Consider the following 14,201-nt stretch of genomic DNA (forward strand, 5'->3'; position numbering starts at 1 on the left):
TCCAAACTAGAGACATAATTTTAAAGTAGTCAGCAAATAGATCTTACTTAAAATCACAAGAATGGTTGAGATCATCAAGGAAATGAGTTTGAAAAGAAGCAGCAAATTGAAGGAATGGGCTCTAGATAATTTCAGTGTTTGGTAGTCAAGGAGGTAAGAGAGAACCAAAGAGGCTGAGATGAAAGAGTCAAAGGCATAGATGGAAAATCAAGAGAATGTTGTCCTAGAAGCCAAATGAAGAAAGTGTCTTAAGGGTGAAGACAATTAAGGGTAATTTATCAATTTATAAAATATTTCTCCTAGTCATCTGCATTTCCCTGTTTCAGGGATCAACATCCTTTGGTACTATAATCTTCTATCAGCGTAGACCAAATCTGATGTTTCTGATATGATTATGGCTCATTTGCATCATAGCCTTTAATCTTCAGTCTAACTATGGTAAAAGCTATCCTCAAACTGAAGTAATTTCAGGCATCTTAGGTTGACAGGGGAGGTAATTTGGGTTAGCGGGTCGGAGTCTTCCTCTTGTCCCATTACATAATATTCTTGTTCGCTCTCTTGAAAACATTTCTAAACTTACTTGTACAACTATTGGCTATTTACAAGGATGCAGTATGTATTTTCCTCTCTACCTCTCTCCCACAGTCCATCCTTAATCAAAAATTTCCAGCTTCTCGTTGAGTCCTAGCTTTAGGAGTATAATTCCCAAGAACAGCCAAGGCCCGAGAGGTAAACATACAGTAATCTAATTACAGATCCTCGCCTGGTGTTTCCTCGCCTCAAAGCACATACTTCAGACCACCTACTAGTATTCCCTTTTCCCTTCTTCAGATTTCACTTTTCCCCCTCATCTAAACACTACCTATTTTGCTTTCTTCTCTCGCTCTATAGTTCTCCTCCATTTTCCTTTAGCATCCAAAGAAATAGGAATCTAGAGTCCATTTGTAGATGGCCTCTATTTTTGGCTCCCGGATCAAGTGTTCATGAACTTTCACACAGAGGTGCCATGGAGGAAAACTGGGGAGTGGGGAGAAACTGAGGTGTTCTTCATTCTGAGAAGTCTTTACTGTTTGTGAAGTGAAGACGGCCTAAACTTGGGGATGGAAAAGTGAGAGGCCACTACAGTCCTATGAGTTTATATCCGTCTTCTCCTGACATCCCAGACAAAGGAGATTGCCCTGAAAGTAAAAGCAATAAATATACTGCCCACTTTGATACTGAAACTTGGCTTAATGTCCAGTGCTTTCCATCTGCACCTGCTTACTATGCAGCTCCGTAAGGATGATACATATCATTACATCTGGGTCATAGCGACTTTGTTGTAAGGTTTATTATATTGCAACATCACTTGACCACAGAAGAAAGTTTATATTCTATATATATTCAGACTTGGTTTATTGTTCATTCTGCATTATCTTCTTCTTATGATTGTCTCCTGAAAACTTATAATGTTTAGAGGGAACACTGGGAGTTCATTAATATTCCTTTGTTTATGTAATCTGTGTGGTTCAGTTATACCTCCTAAAACTGTCTGGTTGCCTTCCTAATCATGTTCATATCCTATACTGTCATCCCATAGCTAGTTGAACCTTTTAGGCTATGAGGTATTCATTTGTGTCTACTTAATTGGTAGATAAGACTCAGTGTATAATTGTCATTTTGGAGTAATTACTAACCAAAGTAAAATTTTGAATGAATGAATTCTTTTCCCTCTTAACAGAGGCTTGTGGGGAGGGGGACACAGGACAGGTTATGTTTGATGTTGGGGAAAGGATGGAGCAATACATAAGCAGAGCCCCAGTGGGACCAAATGAAATGGCAGGCCTACGCGAGAAGATGATGGATAAGAAAAAAAAATTTTTTAAATGGGAGTATGGGCAGTAAAGGAAGGCTTCAGGTATCTGTACAATCATAATGAGAACCACGGTTAGCCTTGCTACCTATTAGATTTGAAGTCCGTGGTGAAGATTTAAGGGTACACATCTTGTTTTTAAAAAACTGTATGTGCTTGATTCGGCAGCACATACATTGTAAGCGAGTACATACACTAAACTTGGAGAGATACAGAGAAGATTAGCATGGGCGCTGCACAGGATTGACAGGCAAATTCATGAAGTGCTCTGTATTTATATTTGATCAAATTATGTATACAGTTCTTTCTAGAAGAGGTGGCTTATTAATAGGGATGAAGATTGCTATATTACAGTTGTAAGAATAGCGTTAGTTATTTTAGGTTTTCTTTTTCATAATATCAAAGATTCAGCCATCAGTGGGGTATTTTAGAATCTCAGGGACATCAGGATGGAGGATCAGTCATCAGTTTTTTTTTTTTTTTTTTCTTTTTAACAATAAAACGTCTTCAGAGTTTTTGCCTCAAGGTCTTGTCCAGGCCTGCCGTCTCATTTGGTCCCACTGGGGCTCTGCTTATGTACTGTTCCATCCTTTCCTTTCCCACCTAGAGAAGAGTTCATCTTCTTAATTCAAACTAGTTAAATATTATGGGTGAGACAAGTCACTGACTTGCCTATTACCTTTTAGAAAAGTTGGCATTTTGTTAAAATACTGTACTTATTATTAATCTGAATTTGCATTGACTATGTTTAGTGTATTTATACATGGTGAACGCAGTTTCTGAAATTAAGCTTTTTCCTTGCAGTTTTCTAAAAACAAACCCCGACTGTATACTGGAGTAGCTCAGAGAGAGAATCATCTGCCTTAGGGAGGAAGTAGGCGAGTCAGTGCCAAGAGAGGCTGATCTCTAATTATCAGTCATTTTTCAGAAAGATTTTTTAAGTGACTAGATTAAATAATCACAGGAGCAATTCCTCCCCTGAGATTTCATGGCTGTGTCAACCCAAGTGGAGGTCTTGGGTGCGTATAAGGTTTCTGTGTACCTAAGATAGTGGTGAGCACTGAGCGATCAAGAGTCATGGAGAAAGGCCTCCTTGGAAAACTCTGGTTATGTTCCATTTTCGATCCTGTGTGGCAAGAATTTATTGTCTGTGATGTGCGGCATAGTATATTAAGCCTATCACAGGTCACCCCACATTGGATCACTTAAGATATGTTTATTGAGTGGCTGCAAAAGAGTACACGTTCTCTAAGTAGCGGAGGGTGGAAAGAACATGGCATCACGGTTCCCTTGAAGGACTGAAAATCTGGAAGGGAAGACGAGCACAGTGGGTTTTCATATTATATGGACATGACTATCCATTTGACTAATTTTCTTTGAAAAATTGGCTGACCTCATTGTATACAGAGGATCTTCTGACATACACCAGAAATAGTGGAAAGTCCAAGGGATATGTAGTTTGAAGTTGTACATCTGCTGCTTATTAGTGAAATGATTGTTGGGTAAATTGCAATCTCTATTTGGAGCTTCCACTTCCTCATGTATAAAACATGGTGTACCTAATGTTGTAAGGAACTGGTACATTAAATCTAGAGAGGTTGCAATGAATTTCTTGTTTTCAATAGCTGGAAGAGTAACATTGTATTTATGTTTTATTAAAAAAATATAAAATAGCAACTTACAGAAACATAGCTGGCATTAATATAATCTGATCCTGGAATACTAGCATCAGCTATCAGCTTCACTCTGTTATTGTTATCTAGAAGGAAAGATAAGATATTAATACTAATTTACTATTTAAATTACCATACTTTTTTCTATAAAATACAAAGAAGTTGGTGATATAACATTCGAGAATTACAGATGGCTATAAAATTTTAAAGTAGAAGTTCCCTCTCATCCATATTTCCATGACCTAAAGACAATGACTGTTAATATGTTCTCATATTTATTTCCAGGATTTTCTATACATAGTCATATAAAATTAACCACAAATGGGGTGCTAGTCCCTCTATTCTGCAAAAGAAAATTATTTAGCCATATCTTTCCATATTCGTGCAAATAACAATATCTATTGGGTTGGCCATAAAGTTTGCTCAAATTTTTCCATAACATGTTATGGAAAAGCCTGAACAAATACCTTTACCAACCTAATAGTTCATTATTGTAAAAGGCCATATGGTATTTCATTGTATGAATATAACATACTTATTTAGCTCTTCAGGATGATTGAAAATCATATCATTTTGTTATTATAAAATGCTGAATAAATAACTGAAATTTTGCATTTATGGTGGAGTCTATTTGTAGAATGCATTACCAGCAGTAAAATTCCCAAATCATATCGTGCTTCTCAAATTTTGAAAGACTGATGAACTGTTCTCAAATTATATCAGTTCACTCTGAACAAAAGTGTTTGAACAGTTTGAACAATTGTTTCTTCTCACTTTCACTGCCATGAAATACTGTTAAACATTTTAATTTATGACCTTCTGAGAGATACCAGTTGATTTATCTTAGTGTTTATTTTGATTGCCTTAACTATGAGTGAAGTTGAGCTTCTTTGCTTGTGTATTGGCCATTTTAAACATCTTTTCTATAATTGCCTTTTCATATTATACTATTTTTTATTTTAAAAAATATTTTATACTAAAAATGTTACATGTATTGAAAGTTTTTTGGTTTGTCATTTGTCTTTGACTCACTCAATTTATCTGTTAGCTATCTTGCCATACATAAAATTTATATATATTGTAATCAAAGTTCTCATTTTTCACTGTGGCTTTCTGCGTGATACATACAAAAGTCTTTGTCACACCAATATTCTTATCTTCACAGATTCATTCATAGTGTCTTCCAGAGCTTTAATAGGTTTTATTGCTTTTGTTTTAAATATTTTGATTTTTGATCTATTGGGCTTTTTTTATTTGGAGACAGAATGAGGGAAAATCTATGTTTTGTTGTTTGTTGCCATTTAGAACAATAAATAGTGCATCCTTACCCGCTTATTCAAAATACCACTTTATCATACACTAGTTTTCTCTGTGTTTAGGTCTATTTCTGGAGCTCTTTCTTTAAATTGGATGCCTATTCTTTCTTTCACACCAAACTTTGAATTACTGTTATTTCAGACTGTTTTACAGTCTAGCAAAATTAGATAACCCTTTACCCATTATTCTTCTTCAAAGAAAAGCATCAAAAATTATTTTTCCCTGAGAATTTTTGCCAAATTGGTATTATAGTTGAAATGTCCAGTGCTAATTTTCACTGGACAAGGAAATGATACAAAGTCATCTATCACTAAATTCTTTTGAAGTTTTAAAACGAATCTTCCTGGGAAGGCACTGAGTAGGGAGCAAAAATGGGTAAGTGGGTTTGAGTGGGAGCTCCAGATGCTGTCTATCTGCCATTTATGGCCTGGGGTGGATTGTTTCACTTCTCTGCTTGTTACCTCAGCTATAACATACAGGTATAATATTTATTTTGTAGAATCCTCTGAGGAAAACATATGAAAGCTTACAAAACGTATAGCTCTGTATGGAACACAGAACATTCTCAAGTTCTTAAAATTAAGCACATGTTCTATGTTAAATGACTTTGCTGTATCATTAAGTATAATGACCCAACCAATGTGTTTGAATCTAACGAAGGGGGATCATTCAAGCAGATTACGTGAACCATTTCTGTCCCAAAGATTTTGAATTTGGCATGACGTGCCAATTTTAATGACGTCGTGGCCAGTCATGTAACTAAGAAAGGGAAGCCAGCAGGTTTCTATTCACTCAATATCTGAGTGAACTATCCGAGTCAACTGAACTGAGTCAACAGCAAGCTAAACTTTTCTTCATGGTGTTGGAACACTTCTCAAGGTCATAGTGTACTGTCAAACAGAGATTTGGAAATCTCTTCTGCACACATTTGCTGCTAATTCTAGTATCTTAAAGCCCTGTAAGCTAATATGTTCTAAAATGCACTGTGATATTTGAAATCCTTCTTTCTACATTACCCAGGGGAAACAATGAATCTCACTTAGCTGGCTCACGCTAAAATTCAGACTCTACTAAAATGAATTCATTCTCTATGGGAGGAAAAAACATTTCTTCAGCTTTATGGCTTCTCTGAAAACACAATAGGAGAATATATTAGTTTAAATATTGCGTCTTCTGTGTATATGTGTGTGATGGTGGGAGAGGCTGGGAGCATGTGGGTCTGTTTGTCCGTATGAGCAGTGTGGGTTTACAGCTTGTCTTCCAACCCAGATTAGGGAAGTTGGTTTGTTATCTCCAGACCATAGACCCTAAGGGCCTGTAACTAAATTTTAGTCACCCAGAAACTTAGAGGCTTTTAAAAATAAGCAATTTACTGATTACTAACAATCGTAAGAACTAATATTGATTGAGAGCTTCCTGTGTTCTATATTGGGCAAAGTGATTTACATGATTATTTTATCTAATCCTCAAAGCTATGCGGTTGACATTACTAACTAATGTCCAATAACTAAAGTAGTTGTTAGGTAAACAGAAATGTAACCCAGGAAGTTTGATTAGAGCCCACATTTTTAGTCATTTTACTATACAGCAGGTAGTATGTACTAGTTGAATTAATAAATTCTTAATAAAATTATTGAAAAGTATAAAATTATGCTTAATAAAATTATTTCTTATAGAACCTCCAGTTCTTTAAGAGGACAGTTAAGGAAAAACTTTACCCCAAAACCCATTAAAGGATATTGGATGTGGCTGTAGTATATTATTTGAAAAATTACTAAGTTTTCTGTACTGAAATGAAGAAAAAACAGAAAACAATTGGATATTATCCATTTGACTGTAGCAAAGGTGGAAAAAAAGTATGCAATGCTCATGATATTCCCAAACATCCTTGATTTACAGTTATTTATTGTCTTACGCATCACTAGTTATTTTTGTCTTAGCCTCAATATTGGGATTGTCTTACTCCTCAGTTCTCCTTATTTTAAGGAAGTTTATTTAGTTATATTCTTCTTATGCTGTAAGTGCAAGCAAGCTAGCACTGTATGACTTTAATGGCCATTATGTGAACCCAGAAATGCACTGAAATCTTAATAACAAAAGATCAAAATGTAACATATAAAAAATCTCACATATCAAATTTTTATATATTTAAAGTCAGGTATGCTTCAATCTTTGGAAATAAGCTAGATATGTTTAATTTACTTATATATAATGATATACAGTGATATACATTACTTCAGCCACATACATTATTATAAATCATAGTAAATATTCCATAGTAACTGTCCTTCAATCAGACTGTAGTATTTATTTTCACAGAATATCATTAAGCATGAAGCAGAGAATCTGAAGGAAATTTAGATATGGATGACTATAAAAACCTGAGACTTTCCATATCTCTTAAACTTAGGATGTATCCCACCCAGGTTAACTCTCTGAAAGGAAAAACAAAAGGACTTATTAAGAAATGTCATGCCAGAGGAATTTAGAGATGTAATACTAACATTCCTTATTTCCTACAAAGATGCCTTATTTGTCAACTTACTCTTAAAGTCATTTACCTATGATTTGTTTTGTTCCGGGAAGGATTTTAGGTGATTAAAGCTATTTGTATTTTCATCCTTTTCTAATTCTTGGGAATTAACAGATTCCATTAGGTTACTGACTTCTAGATCATGTTTCCCTAAATTTGTTTACTTCATGCCTCAGTTATCCTCTAGTTCTAGAATAACACAATATGGCCCTTTTTTGGGTGGGGGGGTGCTATTCATATCCTTATGATTTTACCTTCTGTGATTACATATTTATCAAAGTCTGTGTCTTTCTAGACAGAAGAGTTCAATTTTTATATGTATGGAATTTCCCCCAATACAGTTTTGAAAAGGCATAGAACATAGAAAAATATATATACACTAACTCTAAAATTAGGAATATTTTACAGCTCTAGACTTTGAAACAATATTGACATTTCAGAACTTAACATATCACTTTTTAATTTCATGATGTAAAAATGTATTGAATCAGAATATACTTAGTAGGATAATATGTTGAAAAATACAGCAAACACAGCCATCATTTAGAGAGGATTGCCATGTTTTATCTTTCACATTACTGCTAATTCTTACATCAATAATATGGTTTCTTTTTTCCACGTCAGTATACACATTCATTTTAATGACATTTAAGGACATAATAACAGTGTAGCATATACCATGGTTTCTTACTGATTGAAAAATGTTGACTGTGGTAAAGCACAAGCCTGCCTCCCTTGCAAAAACCAACCCTGGTGATCACACATTACTCTGATCTTCCACAAATATTTTGCAATGCACTTTTTTATATTCCTTTACAAAGCACCATGCTCTTAAGGAAAGTAATGCGCACAGTTACACGTGAACTTTCTCTTTTCATTTGAGAACTAGGTCTATAGGAAGATATTAGAGAGGTTTGTTCCTGGGGTTAAATTACAAAGCTCAGAAAGTACTAGGGCTAGTTTCTTACACCTGCATGAATAGACCTTGTGTGAACAAGCTGAAACTCATGTACATTAACTTTAGTCAATATTAACAAAGCCAAAGAGATACAATTTATAAGTTGCTGCTAATAAAATGCATTATTCTAATTCAATTAATGTGTAATACATATTTAAGAAGAATGCTAAAGTGCATTTTGCACTCATCTGAAAAGCTGTCAGTATCTAAAACCAGAAATAGTATGACACATACATGGTTTTATGTTGGGAAAGCGGTTTTTTGCTCTGTTCCAAGGCAGATCAGCGTCAGTTGAAGAAAGATCCTGAAGAAATTTTGGTAATTCCTGTGGATTGAAGTCATTGCAAAGTTTAGATTTATTTCAGAGGTCAACACGAAGTTCCACTTGGTAAAAGACTATTCTAAGTCCTTTTATTTTTAAAACGAAAACACTTCTCATAACTGCAGAAGCAGGGTCAAGTTAACAGTAAAGAACTTACATGAATTTACGCTGAAAATATCCTGAATAGCACTGGTCCTTTGGGCTCCCGCTTTCTCTGGCATAGTCTCTTTGTCCTCTGTGAAGCTCTGAGGTGTGGCAACCATGCTAGCAAGTCCCTTTCATACTTTACTGATGGTTTCATCAAATAGTCCCTGTGTATTATTTAATATTTCAACATCTACTTAGTAGGGGAAGGGAACTGGTGATTTATTTTTTGTTTTTTCTCCTTGGGCAGTGTGATTTCATGCCTATTAATTGGTACAACATTGGTCAGTTTGAGAAGATGCCAAAGGTCAATTCCTGTTCTCAGTGGGCATTGTTAAGTCCATAGCAGAATGCAGAGGTGGGATTAAGAAATATCAGACACTGAGGGAGTGTCGGAGATCTGCTACTGATATTTTGGTGGAAAATCATGATATCCAATGATCATTTAAAAAAGCTGTGCAAGAAAATAGGTTATTTTATCAAGCTGATGATTTACATTTATGAAATTTATAGTTTTCCATATCAGAAATGTCTCAATTTACCAGATTCCCTTAAAAGTGCTAAAACTGTGGGGTTTGCCATTTTTCAGCATGATTAAAAATTAATTTATTAATTGGATAATTTTCCCTTCTCCCTTATTTTTCCTCTGAGAATTCTGGGCAGTCTTTTGCATGTATGTATGTGTCAGGTAGGAGGGACAAGGTTAAACATCTGAATTCTGGTCTTCTGGCACCAGAGGCTTCAAAAAAATTTTAACCAAATGAGGAATCCTGGAACAGCTTCCTTGTGTCAGGTTTTGGGAGTATCTATCAGCATATTTATATGAGACAAACAGAGGGGAAAAGAAAGGTGAATTGGAATCACCTTCTATTCTGTGTTTACAGAAGTTTCCATTTATAGACTGAAATGACTCTGGCCTTGATAATCAATACTCAGTTACCAGGCCGATTGTTTGGTTAGTAATATTACACTCAGTGGCCTTCTTATCAGGGCACATGGGGCCTCAACCAGCCCTCCTAGATACTTAGCTCTTTTCCTACTGTTTCTGTTTCTTAGTGGATCACAGCTGAGTGAGATGGTTTTGCATCCTTATGCTTTCTCATTCTTCTTTCTCTCTAGAATACCTTTCTCTCTTTCTCTCTCATTGGACTTCTGCTCTGTCCTAAAGTTCATCTGGCCGGTCTCTTTTTAGTAACGTCTTTTCTGATTGCTCTCCAGACAGAGTTGAGCTCACTTCTTCCTGTGTATCTCTATCATGACACTGTATTTGTGATTTCTTAGACATGCCTGCAGTTCTTATCATAAATAGTAACTTTGTTACGGTAGAAATCATCATTATAATAACAAATGCTTATTGTGCCAGCCACGTTACACATCATTCAATCAGTTTAGTATTCACAACTCAGTAAGATAGATACAGATGGAGGACACTGAAGAACAGAGTTTCAGTAATTTGCCCAAGGTCACTTAGCTATAAAATGCTGAATTGACATATATCAATGCCTAGTGCAAGTAAGAGCTTATTGATATTTAAAGTGTAAGTGAATATGACCTGAGTACAAGGTTTATCAAATATATGCATCAAAGATGCATGTTTATTAAAACAGTTTTGCTTTAAAAATTGACACAGCAGCAGAATTAAAAGCAATCTAAAAAAGCCACATCCTTACATATTTATATGTATTTACTTAGTATATACACACAACATATATATATATATATATATAAAACCCAAGTACTTAAAACCATGATCTCCCAAATAGTTAAACTAGAAACCTTCTCAGTATATGTGAAAATGTTATTGCTAATAAAACTTTTCAGATAACTCAGTCATGTATAATGGAACTATATTCGCTATATTCTAATGAAACTACCCTTTGCTTCCTGAAAAATTGAAAGTTCTTGCTGAATAAATGCTAAGAAGAGTTTTATGGTACCAATGATTTTGTTAAGTCCAGATGAATATTTAAGAAGCATAACCAAAAAGCTGTAGGAAATACCATTAATCTTCTCACATTTTTGTTATTATTCCCTGAGAGACTGAAATATTACAATCCTGAATTATCCAAGCCAATTGTTTGAGTCTTTGTTCACACACTAAAATGTTCATGAAAAAACAGATATTTGGTAACATTTAGAAATCTGTTTTTATTTTTCTAATATAAAATAAGTCAGGAAAGGGGCTCACAAATTTTAAGATAGCTTATAGATCTAATACATGTATTATGTTTTTAATGTAATTTTAATTTTGTAGATATATAAAATGCTAAAAGCAATAAAATTAATCTTCTAATTTTCAAATAGTCTTAAAGTGACAAGTTCTTAGCTTCATATATTCTCTTTAATGTGATAGAGCACTTATCCCATGATAACTTAAAAATAAGCCTGTAAAGCACAGGTGTTATTTATCTATTTTTAACAGTTCTAAAAAACATTGTGTTTTTTATAATTTCTGGAAACATCAAATTCTGTTCTCAGGTTCATCTATACCACTAACACAAACTAAGCAGGCAAATATGAAATAAAATTATTTAGTTTCTAAATCTAAAAGTTAGTGAAATATATGGTACCACCCAAACCTTGCACACACACAAAAACCAATGCATCCAGCATTCTAGCATTGCTTCTATATCTGGGTGATGAGCAGAGAGAACAAACGGGGCCAGGTTGCCCTTGCTGGGTGAAGTCTGAGGAACAGCACCTTTTCCCGACACAGTAGGTGAATAATTCTGTTCAGGTTGCACCAGAGGCTGCTAGTGTAATGTTACTATCCAAACAATCAACCTGGTAATTGGGTATTGATTATCACGGCCAGAGTCCTTCATGGCCTTGCAAGCTTAAACTGGACATGAAATGTGACACATGAAACGACTGGAGGTCTGGCAATGTTGTGACAACTGCTAGTAACATACCGAAAATTCTTCTTGAAACTTTAGGTTGTTGTTTGTGCAAAGCTCTTCAACATGTTGCAGGAAGGATTTCTTGCTTATCGGCCTCCAAGCAAAGAAAGGTATAAAATGGAGTTATGTTAGGTTCATTTCTTTTCCTTTAGTGTGGACACTGCCTTTATAGTTGACCAGTTAGAGGACAGGACATTTCAAAACCACACAGCCCTTTAAAGTCACTCTGTCATATTTATAAAATTAGCTTTCCCCCTTTGAGTTCACTTTCTCTGTATTTCATGGTACAGAAATCCTTCAAATTTTAAGTGACTTTAAATGAATGATTGCACATTTTAATGAAGAAAGTTTTTCAAGTAAATGTAAGGGCATAAAGTTATCATTGAATCCTAATGCATATAATACCTCTTTGTCATACAGAGAACATTTTATACATTACAAGGTTTTAGAAGATATAAAATATTGCAGTGACCTCATTCTCATAATGACATGGTTTCTAAACCCTAAGGAGTTTAAATATCCCTGTATTACTTCCCAAGCTAAAATACAGACATGCAGGCTTCACCCCAGAGAGAGAGAAAGCATTTCTCCAGTTACCATGCAATTAGTCATGCTTTTATGATTTATATCCAGCTTGGAGGTTTTTCTACCAAACATACAAAAAAGGAACCACACATTAAGATTCATTGAATCAGGGAATCTGGAGTCGGTATTCAAAAAGAAGAAAAGATACTTAACAAACTTACTTGATGGATTTTCTATAACTAAGTAACCTGCAACAGAGATTGTGTTAAATGCATTATGAGTTGAGGGTACAGCTCTGAGTTCTAGATTAAAATTAGAAAAACATGGCAAATCAGCAATTATAACATGTTATACCTTTAACTGATATGTGATCATTATTTTAAATTCTACATCGTTTTTGAAATTATATTATTTGGACCCAAATGTGGCCAAATAATAATTTGGCTTTTCTCTCAAGCTAAGAAGGTAATGTTTTATATTGCTAGGCATTTGGGGCATTACATCAGTACAGGTCACTTTTTAATATATTGCATAGTATTTATTGCCCTAAAAATGTAAATGTGAATTAAACTTTTTTCTTTGTCCGTGAAGAATGGTGAATAAAGGAGGGTGATTGTTTGAAAACATGACATCAAATTGCCTAAATCTTGTTTCCTGAGTGAGTCTTTGTGAATATATAGCCATAAAAAATGACAGTCATTTCAGTTACTTTAGATATACATTTTTGTGACAGTTCATTAGTCAAGTTATTTATACTCTAAAAATTGAAATAATTTTAAGCAGCTAAATCGACTGTGCAATGCCCAAATTCAGAGGTGGGCATATCTTTAATAACACATTTGTCATGCACAACAAATTAGCACTGCAAAAAAAGCACAAAAGGCAGAAGTGTGAAATAAAATGAAGAACATACACCTTTATCAAAGTTTATAATTTTAAACATCAGGGATAATTTTACTATATTTCTTAAGTGACAAATATAAGAGGATGTGGATTTTGAAGTAAAGGACAAATGAAAAAATTGATGGAAAATGTGGCTTAATAAATACTGTGAAAATGGTCACAGAGGGGTTTGTTCAGTGAAGAAAACATGAGTCAGTATATTTTTATTACAGTACAGGAACTGGTGAAAAATACAGGGGTGCTGCAGTAACTGTTATCAAGAATGATGGAATTCTTCGTTAATGCTGTAGGTGTCCCCAGGCAGAAGGAAGTATCTCTCAGCTCCACAGGGTATAACCTCGTAGAGCAACTCATAATCAGCATGGTATCACAATGATAAATAGCATTACTAGAGCAAAGACTTCCCTGGTGGCTCAGATGGTAAAGCATCTGCCTACAATGCGGGAGGCCCAGGTTCAATCCCTGGGTTGGGAAGATCCCCTGGAGAAGGAAATGGCAACCTGCTCCAGTACTTTTGCCTGGAAAATCCCATGGACAGAGGAACCTGGTAGGCTATAGTCCATGGGGTCGCAAAGAGTTGGACACGACTGAGCGACTTCACTTTCACTTTCAGAGCAAAGTCTTGGTGGTTAAGCTAGTCGGCTTCTCACAACACCTTAGAGTGTTTCTAAGGAGGCAACAGAGAAATCCTGACTAACTAGATAGATGGGCTTCCCTGCTGGCTCAGATGGTAAAGAATCTGTCTACAGTGCAGGAGACCTAGGTTCAATCCCTGGGTGGGGAAGAGCCCCTGGAGAAGGATGGATATGGAGATGACTGAATGGGACATTGAATCAGAAAATTCCTTAATCTGGGGATAGGAAGACGAAGTATATGAATTGGAGGTCCTGACTTCTGACACATGCAGTGGGAACTCGGGCAACAATCAATCCCCATAGAAAATAATTACCCCTCAGCAAAGACCAGCAAGAAAAGGCAATCATAAGCTAGATCCACACCAATTCAATGGCCATGAATTTGGGCAAACTCTGGGAGATGGTGAGGAACAGGGAGGCCTGGTGTACTGTGGTCCAT

At 35.3% G+C, this 14,201-nt stretch overlaps 1 protein-coding gene, 1 non-coding gene and 1 pseudogene across 2 annotated transcripts in view; 2 read left to right on the plus strand and 1 right to left on the minus strand.

Moving 5' to 3' along the window:
• Positions 1-14,201, minus strand: part of PTPRQ (protein tyrosine phosphatase receptor type Q) — a 293,179-nt gene that overhangs the window by 18,642 nt on the left and 260,336 nt on the right. Inside the window, exons 55-58 of the mRNA XM_043446813.1 lie at positions 12,446-12,472; positions 11,712-11,793; positions 8,568-8,658; positions 3,535-3,611 (exon numbers count right to left, since the gene is read on the minus strand). Coding sequence (XP_043302748.1) covers positions 3,535-3,611; positions 8,568-8,658; positions 11,712-11,793; positions 12,446-12,472 — 277 coding nt within the window. The remainder of the gene's footprint in view (positions 1-3,534; positions 3,612-8,567; positions 8,659-11,711; positions 11,794-12,445; positions 12,473-14,201) is intronic.
• Positions 2,031-2,130, plus strand: LOC122427849 (annotated as a pseudogene).
• TRNAC-ACA lies at positions 13,530-13,601 on the plus strand. The gene has a single exon. It is a non-coding gene; the product is annotated as a tRNA-Cys (tRNA).

The sequence above is a fragment of the Cervus canadensis genome, chromosome 25, assembly GCF_019320065.1.
Source record: "Cervus canadensis isolate Bull #8, Minnesota chromosome 25, ASM1932006v1, whole genome shotgun sequence".
Taxonomy (NCBI): Eukaryota; Metazoa; Chordata; class Mammalia; order Artiodactyla; family Cervidae; genus Cervus; species Cervus canadensis.